Source organism: Rattus rattus, chromosome 6 (genome assembly GCF_011064425.1).
Source record: "Rattus rattus isolate New Zealand chromosome 6, Rrattus_CSIRO_v1, whole genome shotgun sequence".
In the NCBI taxonomy this organism is placed as follows: domain Eukaryota; kingdom Metazoa; phylum Chordata; class Mammalia; order Rodentia; family Muridae; genus Rattus; species Rattus rattus.
Window position 1 is genome coordinate 58,478,442 of NC_046159.1, and position 23,478 is coordinate 58,501,919.

Sequence of the window (23,478 nt, forward strand, 5' to 3'; positions counted from 1 at the left end):
TGCCAACGACCCGGGTCCAGGGAGGTGACAGTATTCCACTCGGCCTGTGAACACTGCATTCAGAGAGGTGGAGTCATTTTCAAAAAGATCATCTGCTGTCATAGAAGACTCCGGAAGGACTGAGGCAGACGAATCTTTGATCGCTGTTACACCAGAACGAACCCAAACGACGAATGACACTCACATTCCTGCCGCGCAAGCGCCGACCTACGCGCGAGATGACGCATTGTGCATGCGCCGGCGGGAAGCTGTCCAACGAGGCACCACTGCGTTTCTCTCCCCTCCCCCGTTCTCTTTCGCTTCCGGTCCCTAACTTCCGGTCCTTTCCATTTATTCTTCCGACAAAAAAAGGCCATCCGGTCCTCTCTTTTCCGTTCCCGCGCCTGCCTGCCTCGTTCCGGGCGCCTAAGCACGTTGTGTAGCGGCGCGGCGCCGGGGCGCCCTCGCCGGCACCATGGTGAGTGCAGTGGGGAAGGGATCGGGCCCATGGGTGATGGGAGTTCCGGGCCTGTATGTGGCCTCGGGCTCCCTGGCCTATTCCGAGATTCTTTTCCCTCCTGGCGTAGCTGTTAGAAATTGCAGGAGAAAACTGAGGTTGGGAGCTCTATTGCGTCTCGGTGGTTCAGTCCGGGTGAAGCACATTATGGGTAGAGACTGAACGGACGGAGGACCCGCTCTGGTGTTCTCTCTCTCCAGGGATAGGAACTTCTAAAAGGCAGGGTCTTCACACTTTTGCTTGCCTGATGCGGGCGACAGAGTCTGGCATTCTCTAAACAGGTGTGACATCACCGTGAATGAATGACTAGGATGGGCTGAAATGTTGAGAGGTTGTGATCCTTGGTTTCATTCGCTCAAGAAGAGTTTAGTATGGAAATATGAGATCAGACACAGTGTTAGTACAAAGAGGCGTGGTTATTGTAGTATTTTCAAAGTGAAGTCCCCATGAATCTCTGGCCCAGTGGTTAAGAACCACTTCACTTTGGTTCCTAGCCCCCACATGGTTGGTGCTTACAATCATACAAAATTCTAGTTTTAGAGGATCCAACACACACTTGTGAAGTGGCACTAGACACTCATCTGCATACAGGCAAAGCACTCATACACATACAAAAATATTTTAAAAATTTAAAGGTAAAAGTCCCCTTAAAGGCACACAGAGTGGCTTTCATACCTCTGAGGTTTGTTGATGTCTTTGAGATCTCCATAGTCTTATCCACAAAAACAGCCCATTTCGGTAGATATTTATCTTCATGTATGCACATACCAAAGTATCTTTAAGGAACAGGTGTAAGTATATGCATAACCATGTAAATAAATACATATGCAAAATATGGACACATTCAAGTATATAGGCCTCGACAGTCTTTGCTTTACAATACTAAGTAGACAAAAAACCCATTAATACACTTTGCGTGTGTGTAGGTGTGTGTGTGGTATTTACACATAGGTACAAATACATACTCCTGTTAAATAAAATAGATACATAAAATTTTAAGGAAGCCATGGAATGACCATAGAGGATGCTTTGGAAGCTATAGATCGTTGAGAACAGAAACCTAAAAAAGAGAGAACACAGTGGTCTTGAAGCAGCTACTGCTGAAGGAGGGCATGTCCTATATCGCTGTCATGTTCAGATATCTACCCTCCACTGGCCAGGTTCTCTTTGGAGTTGATTGGAAGGGACAATCTGAAGTTAAATTAAGCTCATCTTGCTGCTACCGTAAACTGTGTGTCTGGTTCTGCTTGTCTTCATGCATTTATCTGAATACGACATCACAACATTGTAAGACAAAAGCTGTAATATCTGGTGTGAAGGGAAACTTAGGTTTTAGTAAGAGTGTGTCTCAGCGATGGTGAGAGGAAGAGCTGGGAGCGAAATCTAAGTTCCAAATTTAGCAAGTGCTCTTTCTGTGCAATTCACAATCCAACTGAAAAGATAAAAATGTGTTCTTTTCCTGACCCTGTGGTTTAGGGACCATTGACTTAACACTGGTGTGACAGCACTCAAATAAACATCACTTTGCAAAAGCCAATCTTCATGGTCTCCTGAGAGCCACTAGCAGGAAACAGATAACTATGCTGTTTTCTGGTTAGAGTGGTCTATAGTGAGTCATTTGTCATCCTAACAGGAATGAGAGAGGGTCAGAGAAGTAAATGGATATGATCACGGTACATTCTACATGTGTATGATTTAAAAAAAAAAAAAAAAAAAAACCAGCCTGCTGATGGTGTGCTCCTTTAATTCCAGCGTAGGATGCCAGAGGCAGCTGATCTTTGAGTTCAAAGACAGCCTAATCTGTAGAGCAAGTTTCAGGACAGCCATGGCTACACAGAGTACCCTGTCTGAGAAAACCAAAAACTAACCAACCAAACTGTAGGCTTAGATTGTTTTTTTTTGTTTTTGTTTTTTCTTTTTTTCGGAGCTGGGGACCGAACCCAGGGCCTTGCGCTCGCTAGGCAAGCGCTCTACCGCTGAGCTAAATCCCCAACCCAGATTGTTTTTTTAAAACCTATTTTTTTTAATAAAGATTTATTCATTTATTATATATAAGTACACTGTAGCTGTCTTCAGATACACCAGAAGAGGGCATCAGATCTCTTTGCAGATGGTTGTGAGCCACCATGTGGTTGCTGGGAATTGAACTCAGGACCTCTGGAAGAGTAGTCGGGTGCTCTTAACTGCTGAGCCATCTCTCCAGCCCCCTTAAAACCTATTTTTAATAAGGGTTCTTAAATGTTTTAATGTCCCTGCTAGACCACCATCCATCAGAGGTAGTGGAAAGGAAAGGTTAATAGGGCAAAGGAGGATGTGAACCTATTTAGAAATATTTCTCTGGAGGGAATCCAAGCTGCATTGCCAGGATACCAGCAGTTTATACAGATAAGCAGCGGCAGCTTGATCCATCTGCAAGCATCATTTACGAATCAGCAGTGGCAGGACTGGAAAACAGCATTCATGAATCGGCAGTAGCAGGTTGATCTAGAAGAAACTACCAGGCTCTAGCAACCGGCACGAATATGCAGAAGCGGCAAGAAGCTGCTAGAAGCTGCTGGAACACCACCGGAATTTTTCGGTGTGTTTTTCTCTATAAAGTCCTGACAAACAATGACTGACAAAGAGTGGTAAGGTGTGTACCAATGCCACCCAGCGTCATCTATTGTCTGTTGGGCTACATTATATCCTTTCCAAACGTCACATGTTCTCAAGCATCCACTTTATCAAAACACTATATGCCCTTTTTCCAGGCTGCCTCTAGAAAACCACCATATGGTGGTTCTTAGCAAAGCATCCTCCCATGTGTCTGCTTCAGCAAAAACATCCTCTCATAAGACAATTTCCAGAAATACATTATGAGACACAACTGAGTCTCCAAAAAACCCAGAAATTTCCACTTCACTAACCAGCCAACCAACAAACAAAACAATGGAAGTGATGAAAGATAGTCTAGGGCCAGAGGGATTAGCTTAGAGGTTACGAGCACTTACTGTTCGTGCAGAGGACCAAGGTTTGGTTCCCAGCATCCATATCAGGTGTTCTTTTCTGTCCTCTGACCACTGTATACATATGGTGCATGGACAGACAAGCAGGCATGTGTTTATGAATTAAAAATACCATTTAAAATCAATCACAAGGGCTGGAGAGATGGCTCAGTGGTTAAGAGCACTGGCTGCTCTTCCAAAGGTCCTGAGTTCAATTCCCAGCAACCACATGGTGGCTCACAACCATCTGTAATGAGATCTGATGCCCTCTTCTGGTGTGTCTGAAGACAGCTACAGTTTCCTCATATATAATAAATAAATAAATCTTAAAAAAAAAATCAATCACAAGAAAAGACAGTTATTCTAAACTTGGTGTTTTCTTCCTTTGTCTCCTTCTAGGCCCGAAATGCAGAAAAAGCCATGTGAGTATCTCCCTCCTGGGGGTTGAAAAATTTGAGATTTAGTAGCCAGCACAGAACTTATATATGATCTCTTTGGTAGGAATCTTTCTAGAAGTGGTTTCTTCTCTCCATATATTAAAATAACCTTTCTGTGTTTGCTTGTTTTTTTTCCCCCCATTAATGTTGTCTGACATCTTCCAGAACTTAAAATGTGTAAACATTTTCTCATTGGGGATAGGTTAGAAATGACAGCAAGGGCAACCTGATGCTAATCTTTTAACATTTCTGTATATTGCTTATCACAGTCTGATGAATAGAATTTCCCCATAGCCTATATACGCAATGTAAATAAAGTAGATACTTGAGTGCCCAGAAACACAAGTGGAGGCCAATCCCTTGGGATGTGAAAATCCTTAACTATTCTGGTTTCTTTATTACCACTTACACGTATGATATTCGATGTGGTTGGGGGCAGATCTACCCCTTCCAGGAACTTGAGTCATAAGAATTCTAATGGGGTTCTTTGTATGCCTGCAGGACTGCCCTGGCGAGATTCCGGCAAGCTCAGCTGGAAGAGGGAAAGGTCAAGGTGAGTGGCGTGCTCTCTGGGAAGTATCAGGAGCAAATGCATGGAAACTCCTTGGGCAGGCTTCGAACCCCACTCTTCCTGCTGTGTTTGCTGAAGAATCTGTACACTTGCTTTGCCTCTTTTCTGTTGGCAGTGTGATCTCTGGCTCCTGTTTTTCCCTTATTGTTTCAGCTTTACTACTGACTAGAAGAAGGCAGAGAGCGGGCCTGGAGAGACTAAATATCTGCATAGAGTTACTTTAACCAGACGTAGTTCCTTGAGTACGTTGTATAGTTTTCTAAGAAGAGACTGTAGAGTGACGTTAGGAATTGAATGTCCTCCAGCACTGTGACTTTAAGTATTTATAACAGTGACTATTTCAGGTTCAAGGCTGTGGATGTTACACAAATATGTACAGAGCCTCACCACACCGTGTGTTCCTCTCATCCCCTTTAGGAACGGAGACCTTTCCTTGCTTCCGAGTGCACAGAGCTGCCGAAAGCAGAGAAGTGGAGACGGCAGGTGTGTTCAGTAGAAATAGGCCTCTGCTTGCTTCTTTCTTACCTCATCAATGATTATTAACCAGAATTCTAAGGGTTTTTTTGAGACTGGGTCTCTTATTGTATTTCTGGCTAATTGCTATATGTACCAGGACAGCCTCTAACTCACAGAGATAGCCTGCCTCTGCCTCCCCAGTACTCAAACCAGAGGTGTGCTGCACCACTGCCCGGTGAGCTTTTTTTAAGATTTATTTATTTCATATATGTGAATACACTGTCACTGTTTTCAGACACACCAGAAGAGAGCATCAGATCTCATTACAGATGGTTGTGAGCCACCATGTGGTTGCTGGGAATTGAACTCAGGACCTCTGGAAGAGCAGTCAGTGTTCTTAACCGCTGAGCCATCTCTCCAGCCCTGTTTTTTTATTTATTTATTTTTTATTTTTTATTTTTTTTGGTTCTTTTTTTCGGAGCTGGAGACCGAACCCAGGGCCTTGCGCTTCCTAGGTAAGCGCTCTACCACTGAGCTAAATCCCCAGCCCCCTGTTTTTTATTTTTTAAGACACAGTCTCACTCTATAGTCCTGGCTGACCTGGAATTCATTGTGTAGGTCAAACTATCCTTGAACCCACAGAGATCTGCCTTCCTCTGCTTCCCCAGTAGAATTAAAGGTGTGTTCTGCCACACACATTGTTGTATTTTTGTTGCTTGTCAATTACACGTTTCCTGTACTTTCAGATATGTCCACATTTGCCTGTTATTTTCCCCACAGATCATTGGAGAGATCTCAAAAAAAGTTGCTCAGATTCAGAATGGTAAGCTGTTTACCTTCTAAAGTGTCCTAGAACGCACAGTCAGATGTGGGGACCAGATGTGAACACTGGCCAGGTGTGGTACACGCTTGCAATCCCAGTGTCAGGGAAGTGCAGACCAGAGCTCAAGGAAATCCTCACAGCTACACAGCACACTGGAGGCTAAAAATTAAATTAAGTACAATTAAAATACAGCAAATAATTAAATATAATTTTGTTAGTTTGACCTAGTTGACATTTATAGAATGCAGCATCTAGTGACATTCCACTTAACTTTATTATATTTTTTCATTATTTAGAACAATTTTTAAATTTAAATATATTTTGATCATATTCTTCCCTTCTTCCAAATCCTTCTAGATCCTCTGCCCCTCCTTACCCACCCAATTTTTAAGTTCTTTCTCTAAAAACAAACAGTAATTCAATACAACAACAAAATCCCCCAAACCAAAAAGACAAAATACCTCCTCCCCCAAACAAACAGAACAAGACACAAGCCACTAAAGTGCAACCAAATGTAAATGTAAGTGCACTAAAAAACGGTGGAGTCAGTGTGTATGGCAGCCAACAGCTCCTGAACATGAGGCCTGTCGGGGAGTGGTTGCTATATCTAGTGTTGTTCTGTTGTTGAAAACTGATTTTCCCATTCCCAGTATGCATAGGCGACAGTCCTGTTGTTAACCTTTACTGTAGTGGATAGATTTTTAATAATTTGTTCATTCATTTAAATAATATAAGAAATAAATAAGAAAATCAAACAAAAACTATCACAGTGAAATTGGATAAGACAAACCAACAGAAGGAAAAGAGCCCAAGAGAAGGCAAAAGAATCAGAGACCCATTCATTCACTCAGAAATCCCACAAACACCTAACTGGAAGCCGTGCTGTAAATGCTATGATGGGAGCCGTGCAGGCCCCGTGTTGTCTCAGTCCCTGTGAGCTCATATGAGCTCTGCTCATGTTGGGTTAGAGCGTCTTGTTTCCTTAGTGTCCTCTCTCTCCCCTGGCCCTTCTATCTTTTTTCTTTTTGCCTCCTTTTCTGAGGTTTTTGCTTTGTCTTGTTTTTGCTTTTTTGAGACAGGGCTTCTCTGTGTAGCCCTAGCTGTTCTGAAACTTGCTCTTATAGACCAGGCTGGCCTCCAACTCAGAGATCAACCTGCCTTTGCCTGCCAAGTGCTGGGATTAAAAGCATGTGTCACCATGGCCCTTGGAGGGATGGGATTTGACCTAGACATTGCATTTAGGGCTGAGTGTTCATTCTCTGTGGAATGTCTGGCTGTGGTCTCTGTATTGTTCCCATCTGCTGCAGGGGAAGCCTCTCTGACGATGGCTGAGCAGGGCACTGATCTATGAGTATAGCAGATTGTCAGCAGGACTGATTTTATCACTGCACTCCCTGCCCCCTTTTAGACTAGGATGATTTGGTGTTTGCCCTTGGTCCCTGGGCTGTCTTAGTCTCAGGTTCTTGATCATCCACCCACGTAGTGTCAGGTATGATTTCCATTTTGTGGAGCGGGCCTTAGGTCAAGCTAGTCATCGTTGTCACTCCCACAGGCTTCATGCCACCTTTGCCCCAGCAGATCTTGCATGTAGGCCAGCACTGTAGTAAAGAGTTTGTAGCTGCAATAGTGTTTACGTTTCTCTTTTGAGAGCATGCAGAGTATGGTCCTGTACCAAAGATGCTGGATGTAGGGTGAAGGCTCTATGTAACCCTGGCTGGACCTCTTCATCTTCAGTGAGTCATGTAGATGTCGTCTTTAGCAATGGAGTCTTGCTGTCAGTTTGTGGACAAGCAACCTGTAGTCTTGTTAATAACCTGGGTGGTTTAATGGTTCCTATGGGGTTCCTTGGCCAACAACTCAATTCGATGTAACACAATCCCAGTATTGGGAGCCTAGTTGGTGATAAGAGGCGATCGCCTTCAGTATAGGTGTATTTTAGGAAGTTTCTTCTGTATTAGGCTTCCATATTACCCCTCAAATGCGTTTCAATTTTAGCTGTCTCTCCCTGTACCCCCACAACCCCCTTCTCTTGTTCCCACTGATCCTCTCATTCCAGTCCCCATCTTTGACTATCTATTCTGTTTCCCTTATAAGGGTACACAAATCATTCACCAAAATAGAACATATTCTTCCTGGGCCATATGACAGATGTCAGACAATTCAAAATAATTGAAATCTTACAAATTAAGTTTTCTGATTATAACAACAGGAATAAAATGGCCTATATACTTAAAAATGAAAATGTACATGCATATATGAAATTCAAGAGCTTTTGTGTTGTTAACATTTATAAAACCAGCAATTGAGAGGGTCAAGCTGGACAACCTTGTGTTTAAGGACATGACCCGGTTTGAAAACTAACCAAATATACTTGAGATGGTCCACGATTCTTTTTTTTTTTTTTTTTTCTTTTTTTCTGAGCTGGGGACCGAACCCAGGGCTTTGCGCTCTACCTAGGCAAGCGCTCTACCACTGAGCTAAATCCCCAACCCCCACGATTCTTTTTTTTTTTTTTACAGCATACAGGGAAGCAGAGGCAGGCGGATCACCAGTTCGGCCTGGTCTGCAAAGGGAGTTCTTGGACAGCTAGGACTACACAGAGAGAAACTATGTCTCAAAAAACAAGACAATAAAACAAGAAAATAAAACAAAGAAAAAAAAAGAAAAAAAGAAAAGAAAACCAATCAGACAGATAACTGCACAGGGCTGGGGAGCCTGCCCTTAGGAACACTTGCTGCTCTGATCTTCCAGAGAAGCTGTGCTCGGTTACCTGTCTCCACTTGAAGATGCTCATACCCAGCCTTAACACCAGCTCCTGGGGGTCCAAGATCCTTCTGACTCTGCTGCTACGCACACACAGGTGTTAGACACACATACATAAAAGTCGAAAGCCCACCGGGAAACCACAGGACTATTTACACAGTATATGTCTTATTTAGGTGGTACTGGGGATTGAACCTAGGGTCTTTACATTTGATCTTCCACTACTGAGACATACTCCAGCCTACTTGTGTGTAAACCTAACATATATTCAGTTTGTCTGCTGAAAACAATAAAATATTGCTGAAAGGAGCAAAAAGATGTTAATGATATAAAGAGAGGCTGTGTTGTAGGACCCTGCATAGTCCTACCATCCCTCTTCCCTCCATCTCTCCTTCCTTCCTTTCCTTCTTCCTCGGCTGTTCTGGAACTCACAGCTGTCCTCCTGTCTCAGCCTTAGGGTTACTGGCATGGACCATCACACCCAGTGTTTTTGTTGCTACTCTTTGAGATAAGGTCTTGCTATGTAGCCACCAGTTTTTTTCCTGCAAATGCTAGAAAAATTTTTAAAAAAAAGTATTTTTTTTAATGTTGACAGTTTTATCAAAAAAATTAAATGTTAAGAAAGATGTAGGTCAGGTAATAGAGGGTTTGCCTGACACACACATAGCTGTGGGTTTGACTCTTAGCAGTGCATAAGCTGGGTATCTGAGCTTTGGGATGTACAGGCTGAAGAGTCAGGAGATCTCTTCTGGTTTAAGATCATCTTCAGTTACATAGTGAGTTTGAAGCCAGCCAGGTCCACAAGAGACCATCTCCAAAATAAGCATGAGTGCCTACTTTTTTTTTTACATATGTGTGTATGTGTATAATTGCAAACCACTTTAAAAAAGGAACAGAATTGGCACATGCCTACCCCTTAAATCTAAAAGCTTAGTATACAGTAAAGCTACTACAACAAGCATATAGGTGAGAGAGAGACAGATGTGCGATGCACACCTCGAATCCCACCGCTCTGGAGGCAAGAGTGGGTAGCCTGGTCTACATAGTTTCAGGAGCTAGGGCTACATTGAGAGACACTCTCACATACAAGAAAAAAACAGAAACCAAAAAAAATCCATGTTGGTAAAAGGATAGCTGTGTGGCACTAAGGTAGAGTGCATCCACGAATAGTGGAGTCTTTCCTGGGTGCATAGCACGCCCCGTCCATCTCTCTGTCTCATTCTTTTAGCTAGTCTCACTGTAGCTCAGGCCTGCCCAGAGGTTTTGATCTTGCCTTAGCGTCCTAAGGATTGTTCTGTCATGCACTCCACACCAGGCACATCAGTCCACTTCCGACAGGGGAGAAGACAGCAGTAAGGAATGAACTGCCAAAAGTCAACAATAAGAAAGAATAAACTCTTCTTAAAAATAAACATTTAAGCACTTTACCACAGAGCATGTAGAGGCAGATGAACTTCCTTCCATATGTTCAACATAGAGCGTAGATGAAAACTACAGGGTGTTGTACTGCACAGCAAAGGCAAGCAGGCTAAGTGCAGTCGAGAATGTGGAGCGCTTCTCCTCTTCTGCCAGCAGGGAGAGTGATGACCCCCTCAGACTGTGGCTTGATAACTTCTTACAAAGGTAAACACTGTAGCCTGTTATCCTACAGTTGTATTCTCCAATAAAAATATCTAATAATTACAGCGGCTTTAGCCCTAATTAATTTCATATGAACCGGGAAAGCCTCAGAGGGTCTGTCCATATGCTGAAGTGCTATTTTGTTATGGACACGAATATTTGGATAAATGCCAGAAGTGTAAAAACTCCAAATTTACTGGGAATGGGTAAATGGATTAATTACCCATTTAATCCTATCAGAGGCAGGAGGATCTCTGCAAGTTCAGGACTAACCTGCTGGTCTACATAGTGAGTTCCAGAAAAGACAGAGCTTCATAGTGAGACCCAGAACAACAGATATCTAACTCAAAGTGCCACTCCATGTGCCTTCATTTATGTGACATATAAGAAAAATCATAGAAACAGAAAACAGTGGTGTTAGTAGTTTGGAGTGTATGGAGGGCTGAGGCTGCCTGCTGAGGCGCATGAGAGAATGTTTAGGGATGATGGACGAACTCTGTCCTCCATCTCCCTACTGCCGGCTTTCTAGGCATGCACCACCACACCCAGCTCCCAGTTAGAGTTTCACAGTGTCATCGAGAAGATACTATACACATGATGATGGTGGTGATGATTCCTCCTCCTCCTTCCCTGCATTATTTTGTTTTGGGAAGACTTGCTTGTTTTTTTTGTTGTTGTTGTTGTTGTTGTTTTGAGTTTCTTTTGACTATAGGATTGCACATCCTTAAAATGGAAGTAGTGGTCTTTTTCTTGCTTAAGAGGCTAGAATGTGGGAATGAGAGTTTGTTAAGCGTGTTTGTGTGTTTGCTCTACTGTTGTTTAGGCTGACCTTGAACTTTAGTCCAGGCAAGCCTTGAACCTTTTTGCCCCTCTTGCCCTAGCCTTCAGAACAGTGGGATGGCTGTGCTGATCTCTTTTGGTTTTCAGGATTTATTTTATTTTCAACTGTGTGTTTGATGTGCGCATATGTGCATGTGGGTGCTGTTGCCTGCTTAGACTGCAGAGTGCCGCAGACCCTCGGCAGCCGGAGTTCCAGGCAGTTGTGAGCTGCCTGATGTGGATGCTGCCATCCAAACTGGTCCTCAAGAGCAGCCAATGCCCTAACCACTGAGCCCTCTCTCCATTACCGTTTCTTCTTTGTTAGTGGACTTACTCAGGATGAAGCAGGCCATTTCTAACATAAGTGAGTGAATTTGGCTGACTTAGGTGTCTGGGTAAGCTGTCACCTGTCACTGCACAGTGTTCCCACATTACCACTCTCGGCTTCAGTCCATTAGCTTTGCCTTACACAGACCTTGCTGGGACCCTTGAAGACTCTCAACTTGTGTGGTCACCTACTGTTCTCTCATCTTTGTTGGGGTCTCCATCTGTGTCCAGTGCTTAGCCACTCTGTGCTGGTCCTATTCTTCAGCTGGTCTTAGGCTGTCTGTCAAGTCTTGGCCTGCTTTCCTGAAAGGGCTGAAGGCAGCATAGTCTGGTGCTGCACAGTGTGCTTATGCCAGACTCCAGGAATCTTTGCTCACCTCAGAAAGTAACTGTTGCCTATAACCTTAACTGTTCATTCTGAAGGGGTGTAAATGATATAGAAGGCTTTTCTTTTCTTTTCTTTTCTTTTCTTTTCTTTCTTCCTTCCTTTTTCTTTTCTTTTGTTGTTGTTGCAACTTTTAAGGTTTTTTGATACTGCATAGCCCTGGCTGTCCTGGAACTCACTTTGCAGACCAGGCTGGTCTGGAAGACCCACCTGCCTCTGCCCCCTCAAGTGCTGGGATTAAAGTTGGTGTCACCATCACTTAGTGAGGATGAAGTTTTTAAAAGAACTTTTAAACCTACACTATTGGGAATCTTCGTTTATAGTACTTGGTCTTCCTTTATTTGGGTGTTGGTGATTTTTCTTAATCAATTTATTTAAAAAATTTCATTTATTTATTTTTGAGATGGGGTCTCACTGTGAATCCCTGGCTAGGCTAGAACTCAGTGAGATTTGCCTGCTTCTGCCTCCTGAGTGCTGGGATTAAAGGCACACACCACCATCCCAGGCCTTTTCTTCTTAATTTAAATGAGTAGTTTTATGCAGTATAGCATTGGGGTTGAGCCTTCCATCTTAAAGCCGGAACACTAAGAACACTAAGTGTTGGAAGTACTGACATTTATTTTAGGGCATGGCATCTTGAAGAAATGATATTAACATTTTGTTTTCCAGCTGGTTTAGGGGAATTCCGAATCCGAGACCTGAATGATGAAATTAACAAGCTGCTGAGGGAGAAAGGACACTGGGAGGTCCGGATCAAGGAGCTGGGCGGCCCTGACTATGGAGTAAGTAGGCCAGAGTCCCAGGGCCTCCTGGGACAAACTAATGAGCTTGTCTAAGAGTGTGTCCGTATACATTGCCTTTAGGTTCAGTCCATGCGTGTCCAAGAGTTGCTGGCGTGATAGGGCTGAGAGGTAGTTGTTACAGGCAGGCAGGACGCTTGTGAAAAGAATAGTGGCACCATCCTGAAATCCCACATGACTCAGGCCTTGGCTTAGCTCCCCAGAGACATTCCTGTCTCCTGGTCCTCCATATATCATGATTATAGTAAGACACATGCATCCACACTTTGTTTGAGACAATGTCTTTCTATTAAATAGAGACCTCTGACTGTCCTAGGATTCATTATGTAGACCAGGATGGCTTGAACTCACAGAGATCCACCTGCCTCTCCTGGGATTAAAGTCTTGTACCACCAGCCTGCCACCTGTACTTTATTTGAAATTGAAATTTAGGTAGGGGTGTGTGTGTGTGTGTGTGTGTGTGTGTGTGTGTGTGTGTGTGTGTGAGAGAGAGAGAGAGAGAGAGAGAGAGAGAGAGAGAGAGAGCGCAGTGTGTAATGGAGGTCGGAGAAAGAGTCTGATTTACCTGGAGTGGGAGTTGCAGGCAGTTGTTGTATTCTGGAGAATACCTGTGAGCCTCCTGATGGGGATGCTGGGGATTGAACTTGGGTTCTCTGTAAAACAGGGCTTGCTTCTGCAAGCACAGGATGTGTTTCTAGCTCAAGCACACACACTTTATACTGCTATGTAGTGCACGCAAGGTATGCTGAGGAAATTCAGTGATGTACTTTGGCATTCCATCCTTTTTTTTATATTTATTCCTATTTTTAAAGTATGCAACCTTTTGAGACAGGCTATCATTAGGTTGGCCTAGAAATATCCAAGGTTGCCCTCACATGTCTGCCTCTTGCCTCTACCTCCTGAGTGCTGGGGTTCAGGCATGTACCACCCACCATGCCTGGTTTTATGTGGTGCTGAGGATTGACCCCAGGACCTTGCGCCAGGTCGACAAGGCCTTTCCTAATATAGGTGCATCCCAAGGACCCTTGATGTATCTTTTCTTTTCTTGTTTGTTTTTGTTTTTCCTCTCAGACCAAGCCTCACTCTCTAGCTCGGGCTACACTAATACTAGCCCTGGATCTTTGACAGTCTTCCTGTCTCCGGCTCTGAAGTGCTGAGATTCTAGGCATGTACCACCACACCCAATTGTATTCGGCTCTCAGGAAGCACAGTGCGGAGTCAACAACCTCAGCCCCGTTGATTGTTTTCCTTTCTGTTTTTAATTTTTCTTAATGCCATTTATTTATTTATCCATTCATTCACATGTGTGCATGTACACACCACAATGCACATTTAGTGGTTGGAGGACAACTAGTAGACGTCATTTTTTTTTCTCTTCTACCATGTGGACCCTGGGGAATTGAACTTAGGTCATCAGGCCTCCTTCCTTAGCTCCTTCAGTGCTGAAATTAAAAATGCTACTATGTCAGCTCAGTATTTTTTATTTTTAAAACTAACTTTTTCGTGGTGCTGGGTTTTGAAAACAATGCACAAATGTCCTTCTGCATAGAGTGTTTTTCAAGTGTGACATTATTATCTCAAAATGTATTGTAAACAGAAAAGAAGGCTTGTGTATCAGATCCATTCTTCCTTTCTTTCCCAACCAGAAAGTTGGCCCCAAGATGCTGGATCACGAAGGTAAAGAAGTCCCAGGAAACCGAGGTTACAAGTACTTTGGGGCAGCGAAAGATTTGCCTGGTGTCAGAGAGCTATTCGAGAAAGAGCGTAAGTAGCTCATGTGTTTGCGAATGCATTGGCCTTGAATTGGTGCTACTGAGTGAGAGACGTGTGCTGCATACGCTATGCTGTGCTGTGTGCTATACTGTGCTATGCTGTGCTGTACGATATGCTGTGTGCTGTGCTGTGCTGTGTGCTATACTGTGCTGTGTGCTATGCTGGGCTGTGCGCTATGCTGTGCTGTGTGCTATGCTGGGCTGTGCGCTATGCTGTGCTGTACGCTATGCTGTGCTGTACACTATGCTGTGAAGGAATTATTGTTCCCAGATTTTTAAAAATAGTTTTGGGGTTGGGGATTTAGCTCAGTGGTAGAGCAAGGCCCTGGGTTCGGTCCCCAGCTCCGAAAAAAAAGAAAAAAAAATAGTTTTAAAATTATTCTTAATTTTATTTTATATTTTTGTAACATGGTCTCATGTAGCCCAGGGTTTGAATGCCCGATCTTCCTGCTTCCACCTGCTAGGATTATAGACACCTCCTTTTTAAAAAAAAATAACATTGTTCAGTCTGGCCAAAAACTTGCCATCTAACTTCAGTCTCACCCTTCAGAGTTCTGGGATTGCAGACTTTTGCATCATTGTGTCTGGGTTTTGTTGTGATTGTTTTTCTGTTTGTTTTCATCTACCTTTCATTTTTCTCTATTGTAATTGACATTTATTAGTGTGTGAGGGTCCGTGTGTGTCACCAGGGCTCTGGTGAGCGCCTTTACCCACTGAGCCATCTCACTCTTGCACTTTGTGCTGGATTTTTCTGCCTTGGTAAGATTTGAGCCCAAGGCCTTGCACTTGCTAGGCAAGCCCTCTGCGCCTGACTCCATCTTCAGCCCTGGAGGTGTATTTTTACTTCAGTGGTAGGCTTTGCTGTTGTTGACACAGAGCCTTTCAGTTTTACCCAGGCATGCCTTAAACTCATGAGCTCAAAGGCTCAAGTAATTTCCAGCCTCAGTCTCCTGTGCGACCAGGCCTGGCTCAAGAGTGGTGTGTATAAGTCACTTTATCAGTAGAGTTAAAGAGAGGTTTAAGTCCCCTTGCTGTCCCACTGCAGGACTCTAGAGGCGACTGGGACCTGCTATCATCTTTGTGTTTCCTTCTAGGCCCTTCCAAGGCTTATTTTCTCTATATTAGGTAAAATATTAATCCCCATTGACTGAAGTTGTTTTTTCTTCTATTTCACATGATTGCTCTTTAAAAACTAGCCCCTGTGGTCAGGAGGATGGCAGTGTTTTTGCTCCATCCGTGTGATGTGTCCCCTTCACAGGACAGGAACTAAAGTGGCAGAGAACGTGGCCATTATCAGATATGGAGGTTGTGACACCCTTGATGCATGCACGGTTGGTCATGAGGAGTTGAAGTGTGTCACAGGGGTATTGATGGTGAAGCACGCTGAGCCTTTGTGGGGAGGCTCTAGGCTTGGGCCTTAGCACCAGAAGGAAAGCGAGAAGGGTCGTTGTGTGAATTAGCCTTTCTTTAGGCAGTCTTCTGTTGGTGGGCCTGTGTTTCTAGTTCTTATAGCTAGAGGATTTTTGTGATTTCACATAAAAGTTTTTATCACATAAAAAATGACGTGTACGTGTTTGTGTGTAAGTGCAGGCACATGTGTGCTCCCGTATGCATGCACGGTGACAACATTTGGGAATTGGTTCTCTCCTGCTGTATTTGAGGCAGGGTCTTTCTTGTTGAAGTCTCTCTGCTATGCACTCTGTGCTGGCTGACCCTCAAGCTCCTGAGTAATTCTCCTGTTTCTGTTTCCCATCTTGATGCAGGAGTCTGGATTTACAGATGCTACTGCATCTGGTTCCTTTACGTGCTTCTGGGAATCGAAGTTGCATAACAAGCTCTTTGAGCTGCTGAGCTGTCTTCTTGCTTTGTTTTGAGACAGGGTCTTACTGTGCAGCCCAGACCAGCCTGGAATTTGTATGGTAGCCCAGGCTAGCCTTCCATGTCCTGGGATCAGGGTTTTTTTTTTTTTTAATATCATTCACCACTTCTTTCTGGTATTAATAATGTTGATAATTAAATTTGATTACCAGTGGAAATGTTCATACATTCTTCTTTTGTTCTTAAAAATTTTGGGGGGTTATATTTTAATTTTGTGTGTACGGGTATTTTTGTTTGCATGTATGTCCATGCATGCATTCCCCACCACTACCACACCAAGTCTAGAGGGGATATTAGATCCCCCCCATACCTGAAGTTACAGATGGTTGTGAGCCACCATGTGGATGCTGGGTGAAGGTCCTCTGGAAGCAGTGCTCTTAAGCACTGAGCCATCTCCAACCCCCACATTTTTCCTTTTTAGTGGTCACCTTCTAGCCTTTGACTAGTGTTAGTTTTCAATTGTTTTCTCTTTGCTAATTGCATTAGTGTTCTAGTTAGCTGTCTGGTCTGACACACCTTCCCCAGAGCTCTCTCGTCTGCCCTTCTTGTGCTTTCTTTTCCGTGTATTTGTTTTGTGTCAGACAACACTGTACAGTTTCCTGGGTTGTTAAAACACTTTGTAAAACAGCATTAAAGAGGTTTCAGGACACCCCACTCCATGACTTATAATCTTAGTTATCCCTAGTGTTTTCTGTGATGTAGTTCTCTGCCTATAAGACTTTATTATGAACCTGTGGGTTTGAGGGTATTGCTAGAAAAAGGTCTGTTGTTTAGGGCTGGCTAAACAGAGGCACCATTGATCTACATTCCCAGACCTGTCTGTTTAAACCATACACAGTCCATTTATTTACGTGGTATGTATCTATTTTTGTAATGTTGAGGGTTGAACCAAGGTCCTCGGGCATGTGGGACGGGGATCTAATCACTGGCCTAGACCAGTAGCCTAAGGATAAACTTTTTCAATTAGGTTCCACTCATTGGACCAAGCTTCAGCTTTAGGAATGGAAAGTCCCACATATGACACAGAGAGGTGTGTCCTGTGTGGAGAAAACGTTTGACTCAAGGATGATCTCATTGGGATTTCAACTAAGTTGCTTCCATTTCTTGTAGCCCTTCCTCCTCCCAGAAAGACACGTGCTGAGCTCATGAAGGCAATCGATTTTGAGTACTATGGTTACCTGGATGAAGATGATGGAGTGATTGTGCCCTTGGAGCAAGAGTACGAGAAGAGACGTATGTCTGCGGGCGCCACTGTTGCTGGCACCTGGTTTTTGTTCTCTCCATTGCAAGTGCAACAGTGCATTATGCCAAACGCTGGCTTTGTTGTTCTTTCCATTGCAAATGCAACAGAGCATCATGCCAAACACTGGCTTTATTGTTGCTGAGGGTCTGCAGGGGATTGCCAATGATCTGACATCTAGGTGGCAGGTGAGGCAGTCAGGGTCATGCTGGACCCGGAACAGCAGATAAAACCATAGACCTGCTCCAGTTTCTGGGAGGGCTTGATCTAAGAATCCTAAGCTAGCTTTTCTTGAACTCGTTTAGTAGTATCCAGTAGCTTTTAGATCTGCTTCTTGCTCAGCTGACAGCTTGCTGATGGGAAGGGAGGTGGTGTGTGTACCAGTGGTTGCTTCTTCCCTGTAGAATATACCATACCAGCCTGAGGAGTGGGTTCGTGGCAATTCCCATAGGAATTTGGGAGTGCTTGGTGAGAGCAGACCCAGCATATGTCCTTCCCTTTTTCACATATGCATGTCAGCCAGCCACTGGAGAGGTTGGAGACACTGTCACAAAGCCTGCCTTGTATCTACCTCCCCTACTTAAGGCTAGAGGCGTTGTAGGACAGACTGTTCTGTGCAGCGGTTTTCACCCTCCAGGGCAGAATCAGGGTGTCTTTTTTTTCAAGGAGGACATCTTGGCCTCCCAGCCCACTGAAATGTGTTTAAATAATCCTCCATTCTGCTGTCTTCAGTCAGGGCTGAGCTGGTGGAAAAATGGAAAGCAGAGAGAGAGGCTCGGCTGGCAAGGGGAGAAAAGGAAGAGGAGGAGGAGGAGGAGGAAGAGGAGATCAACATCTATGCCGTCACCGAGGAGGAGGTACGAGCATGGGTCCAGTCTGGTGCTCAGGGTCCTCTGAGCTGCAGAGTACACTATGGAGGGGACTGGGCCATGGCTCAGAGCCCAGCTTCTCACCTGCAGGATGCCTGTGATACCCTTCACAGGAGCACAGGGAGGGTTCCAGACAGGAAGGGCTAAGGGAGCAATCATTAGCTTCCTTCTAACAGGCCAATTCTCTCGAATGATGTAAGACAGTTTATAAACCTAGTTGAGGTCATATAAGCTTTAGCCCATGACCTTCTATGACTCAACAGGAACGCTTGTGTAGACTTCCATACCCATTTCACAGACGGAAACAGGCCCATGGGTTTCTGCAGAGGCTTGTGACCAGGGATGGGGCTGTGGTCTATACCTCTCATGCAGAGCCTCTAGGCTCGAGTCTCTATTGGGTCCAGCATGGACTGGTCAGGACACCTCTGAGACAGGGGAGATGAGGCAGATTTTCCATGTGTAGTTGATGGAACTTGCTTGTACATCACTGGCAAAGAAGCAGTTTGATGACTCCGCGAATGTGTGTGTGTTACAGACATGGAGGTCCCTGCACAGATCCTGCTGACCTGAATAGGGATCAGTAAAGCATTTGAAGCAGGATGGCAGTATGCCCTGGGCTTTCTCAGGCTACAAATAAATGCTCACCTGACTCCTCAAGTCTTTAGTCGGTGGCCGAGACGCACCGTGCTCAGCTAGCTGCAGGAGCAAAGCAAGCACGCGTACTGGGAGAAGCTGGGATGGGTGAGGACAGCGGCTGTGCATGGACGAGTGGCTGGTGGGATAGGCTGAGGAGGGCTCCCACCCAGCAGGCTTTTCCTTTATTGTAAACACAAGACAAAGGACTTCTTTTTCCTTTCAAATAATTTTAGCGTTTTAGGTGTTTTGTTTGTTTGCTTGCTTTTGTGGTACTGGGGAATTAACCCTCTGCTGCTGAGCTCTGTCCCTAGGCCTCTTTTTATTTTGAGATAGGGTTTCACTCCATTGTTGAGGCAGGCCTCAAAATTACATTCCAGCTCCATGGTGATTTGTTTTTACTGTAATTTTTGGAGACAGGGTTACTCCCGTAGCCCAGACTGGCAGGAACTTGAGGCAGGCCTCTTGCCTTGGGTTCCTAAGTGTGGGATTGCAGGTTTGTGGCACCAGGCCGAGCTGGGTGACCCTTTGTACAGAGGTGTCAGTGCTTACATCCCTAGTGATCTGCTCAAGGCTTGTCTGTTTGCCTTCCACAGTCTGATGAGGAAGGCAGCCAGGAGAAGGCAGGGGAAGACGGTCAGCAGAAGTTCATTGCTCATGTTCCGGTGCCGTCACAGCAGGAGGTAGGCTGGATGCTGTGAGCCCTGGAGGCTAGTGCTGCCAGTAGAGCCAGTCCTCCAGCTCAGCTCACCTTCCCGGGTGTCCCTTGTCCCTCCCTTCCACTGTGCACTCTTTAATCCTGACCGTGTGGCACTCATCAGTGGGTTCACAGAGGGGTGTGGGACTGTGAAGGACAGGACCCTCTTGATGGAATTGATCAGCAGGAGCTTCGATGTTCCTAGGGGGAAGTGGCTGGGCTCTTGCAGACCCTTGGAATAAGTCTGGTGAAAGTCAGGCTTGTTGGCCATGTCCCTGCAGGCATTCCCTGCTTGGGTTGTGGTGGAGGTGGGGGCCTTGCCGAGGGGTGACTTCTTTGCTGTGGGTGTCCACAGATTGAGGAGGCGCTTGTACGGAGGAAGAAAATGGAACTGCTCCAGAAATACGCAAGTGAGACTCTGCAGGCACAGAGTGAAGAAGCCAAGCGGCTCCTGGGGTACTAGGCCGAGCCAGAGCCCTTCCTGAGCGCTGCAAGATCTGGTGGGTGTGCTTGGTACGCCATGGCACGCCATCCTCATAGCTGCCCTGGGCTGTGGCTAGGCTGGCTGGCTCTGGGATGCCCTGGGCCTTTCTCACCCTTCGTCTTGCCTCCTCTCTGGACATGTGAGCTGGCCTGATGGTAGGGCCTGTCCCTTCCCAGTAAGCTGCCAGGGAACTGAATGCATTAGTAACCATCATTTCGTACAGATGCTTTTGATACCATATGGATCCATTTATTTTTATTTTGGAATGTGTAAAATCTGTTCTGAAAATTTATTCTGTACTATGATTTTGGGAATTGAGAAGGATCAATTAGTAGCCAGTTTTTAAAAATACATGATTTTTATTCAAATCACATTCAGAGTCAGGGACACATCATCTCCACGAGACTGAGATGGTATGTCTACCCTGAGATGGAATTCCATGGTCAGTGGGGGAGCCATCCCCTTGACTGGACACTGCTTTCCCTGCTGTGACCCCCCTCTGGGGAGCCGCTTCACCTTCTCCTGTCCTGTGGACAGGAGTTTTGAGTTAGCAACTTTATTTTTATAACCTGCTTCAGAGAAAGGTACTTTTATTAAAGGTTTTTAGTAAGAAAAGAAACATCTGTGCCTGGAGCTTGTTCTGTGGCCTATCTAGACTGTGGTGAGTTGATATCAGTAATGAAGGCACTGAACAGTGTGGGGGTGGAGAGGGAGGAAGGTACAGAGTGCTTGGTGATAACCAGGAATGTACAGATCCCAAGGCTGCACCCGGCACGCACATACCACCAGCTTATGTTCCCAGCTGAGGATGGCTGTGTGCTGTCCTTCATGGGTGCGCATGGTAGATACTCAGTGACTGAATCCAAAGCTCCTCTTTGAGCTGAGTCTTTGCTACCTATCAGGAACCCCCTGCAAGGCCTCTAAGCCCAAGCATTGTGAGCCCTAAGCCTCCTTTTCTGAGGATGGCGGGAGCATCTGGGAGGTCAGAGGCGTGGTAAGTGGCTCTCCCTTGGCACAGGGACTAACCCAAGTCGAGGGGACACGGGGTGGAGCAGCTCACCCCGTGGTAAGGATGTGGGCTTCTCAGAGGCTGGGGAGCAACATCATGGAGGATAGGAGAGCTAGCTATATTGCTATAAGTGGCCATGTTGGAGTCAACCAAACAGGGAATGTGCTGGGTGACTCTGAAAGAAGCTTTGTTCATGAGAAACTAGAAGGTTCTGAGCAAAGGGGGTGAGACCTAGTTAGTAGGAAACTTCTCTTGGCTCCTCCCTGAGGGGAGGACTGGCAGACTCCTGAGCCAGGACTGCTGTGTACAGGGAGAAGGCAGGTCCAGTGTAGAGCCTTGGCAGCCCTCAGAGGCAGGAGGGCAGGGCCTAGCAACAGCCAGGACCTGGTTTTGAGTTGGGGTTAGGAAAGAACTTGGAGCTTGGAGCATATCCTTGATGGGTCTCTGCCTTGATTTCTGTATTTCAAATTCCAGCACCTGACACTTGGTGTTTGCCCTGTGGTCTTAGCAGTCCTGTGGCATGGCCATAGGCATCAGAAAATCCTGGGGACAGACTAGTATATGTCTGAGCCTTTAGAAGACCCTGGGGTAGCCAGGCTTATTGGAAAACTGAGGGCTTTCAGGACCTTCAGGGTATTAAGCTCTCCGCTGCGAAGTCTTGGTGCGTCCTGAGTGCAGGGTAGACCAGTTAGATTTCACATTTATGGAAACAGGCTCAGGATAGAGAGGTGAATGGCCTGCCACTGGTGTCCTTGGTAGGGGCCCCAGCAGTGCCTGAGTACTGAGGGCAGGTCTGTCCATGGCTCCTACCCAGGCTTAGGAACAGTGGGAAGCCATCTGGGCTGGTGTGACTATTGATGTAGGCGTGGTCCTCTTGGCCTGACTCTGCTTAAGGGGGCAGAACCAGCCTTGGTAAACATTGTTCAACAAAGTCTATTTTAATGTGCATGCATGCTTTAACTCTGTTTGCCAGTTCTGAAAAGACGACTGTCTTTTTTGGTTTTATTGCTGTGAATAGACACCATGACCAAGGCAACTCTTATAAAGCACAACACTTAGTTAGGACTGGCTTACAGGGTCAGGGGCTTAGTCCATTGTCATCATGGGAAGCATTGTGGACATCATGCAGGCAGACATGGTGCTGGAGGAGCCAAGAGTTTTACATCTCCATCAGAAGCAAGCAGCCAGAGGCTATAACACTGGCCTAGCTTGAGCTAAGGAGGCCTCAAAGCCCACCCCCACACTGACACACTTCCTCCAACAAGGCCATACCTCCAAATAGTGCCACTCCTTATGGTAAGCATTCAAACACATGAGCCTATGGGGGACACACCTATTCAAACCACCACACTGACTTTTCATCTACTCCTGTCTTTAGCCTAATCCTCCTGTGAGTCTCAAACACAGTATCTCCTATTTTTCTTCAGGACGAGTGCCTCCCACCTTAGCCAAGACTCCAACTGCCCTCCTCCCATCACTGGTTTTATGTCAATTTGACAAAAAAAAAAAAGTCGTCAGAGAGAAGGGAGCCTCAATTGAGAAAACGCTTCCATAAGATCAGGCTGCAGGCAGTAGGCATTTTCTTAGTGATTGATTTTCATAGTGATACAGTTCACTATGGATGGGGCCACCCCTGGGCTGGTGGTCCTGGGTTCTATAAGAAAGCAGCAGGCTGAGCCAGGTGGTGGTGGTGCGCATGTTTAAGTCCAGCATTCAGGAGGCAGAGGCAGGCAGATCTTTGAGTTTGAGTCCAGCCTGGTCTACAGTGGGTTCTAGACAGCCAGGATACACAGAGAAGTTCTTATCTTGAAAAATCAGAAAGAGAGAGAGAGAGAGAGAGAGAGAGAGAGAGAGAGAGAGGATGAGAGGAAGAAAGAAGAGAGAAATGAAGAAAGCGAAGAAAGAAAGCAAAGCAAAGAAAGAAAGAAAAAAAAAAAAGCAGGCCGAGCAAACCAGGGGAAGTGAGCCAGAGAGCAGCACCCCTCCATGGCCTCTGCGTTAGCTCCTGCCTCCAGGTTCCTGCCCTGTGTGAGCTCCTGTCTGGACTTCCTCCAATGATGGACTACCATTTGGAAATATAAGCCAAAGAAACTTTCCTCCCTAACTTGTCTTTGGTCATGGTATTTCATCGCAGCAACAGAAACCATAGCTAAGACAGCCCCTCACTCCACATTGCCACCCTTGACTGTATACATCAGGAGTGGATGGAAACTTTGCCTGCCTGTGCCTGCCCTTAACCTAGAACACTGGGTCAAAGGTTGGATAAATGGCAGCAGCCTGTTCTTGTTTCCTCAGGCTGAAGAGGCTGAAGAGGTGAGGGTTTCTCACGTATACATTAAGCTGCCAGGGACATGCAGTCCTGGTCCCATCCCAGGCCGTCTTGACTCAGGAGCAGTAGGTTCCTACGGTGGACAG

General features: G+C 45.4%; 1 protein-coding gene across 1 annotated transcript; it reads left to right on the forward strand.

Annotated features, from left to right (window-relative positions):
* Positions 1 to 247: 247 nt before the first annotated feature.
* On the forward strand, positions 248 to 20,673 carry LOC116903535 (pre-mRNA-splicing factor ISY1 homolog). Its single transcript, XM_032906148.1, has 11 exons — positions 248 to 457; positions 3,880 to 3,902; positions 4,419 to 4,470; positions 4,906 to 4,971; positions 5,725 to 5,767; positions 12,351 to 12,463; positions 14,128 to 14,245; positions 17,242 to 17,364; positions 18,104 to 18,228; positions 19,470 to 19,556; positions 19,926 to 20,673. Exons 1-11 carry the CDS (start codon positions 455 to 457, stop codon positions 20,031 to 20,033), a joined length of 861 nt encoding a protein of 286 aa, XP_032762039.1. The 5' UTR covers positions 248 to 454; the 3' UTR covers positions 20,034 to 20,673.
* Positions 20,674 to 23,478: the final 2,805 nt, after the last annotated feature.

What these genes read in the sequence shown, in the direction of transcription:
- LOC116903535 (XM_032906148.1), top strand. An exon ending in ATGCCGTCACCGAGGAGGAG is followed by an intron (nt 18,229 to 19,469) that starts GTACGAGCATGG and finishes TGCCTTCCACAG; the next exon opens with TCTGATGAGGAAGGCAGCCA. An exon ending in CGGTGCCGTCACAGCAGGAG is followed by an intron (nt 19,557 to 19,925) that starts GTAGGCTGGATG and finishes GGGTGTCCACAG; the next exon opens with ATTGAGGAGGCGCTTGTACG.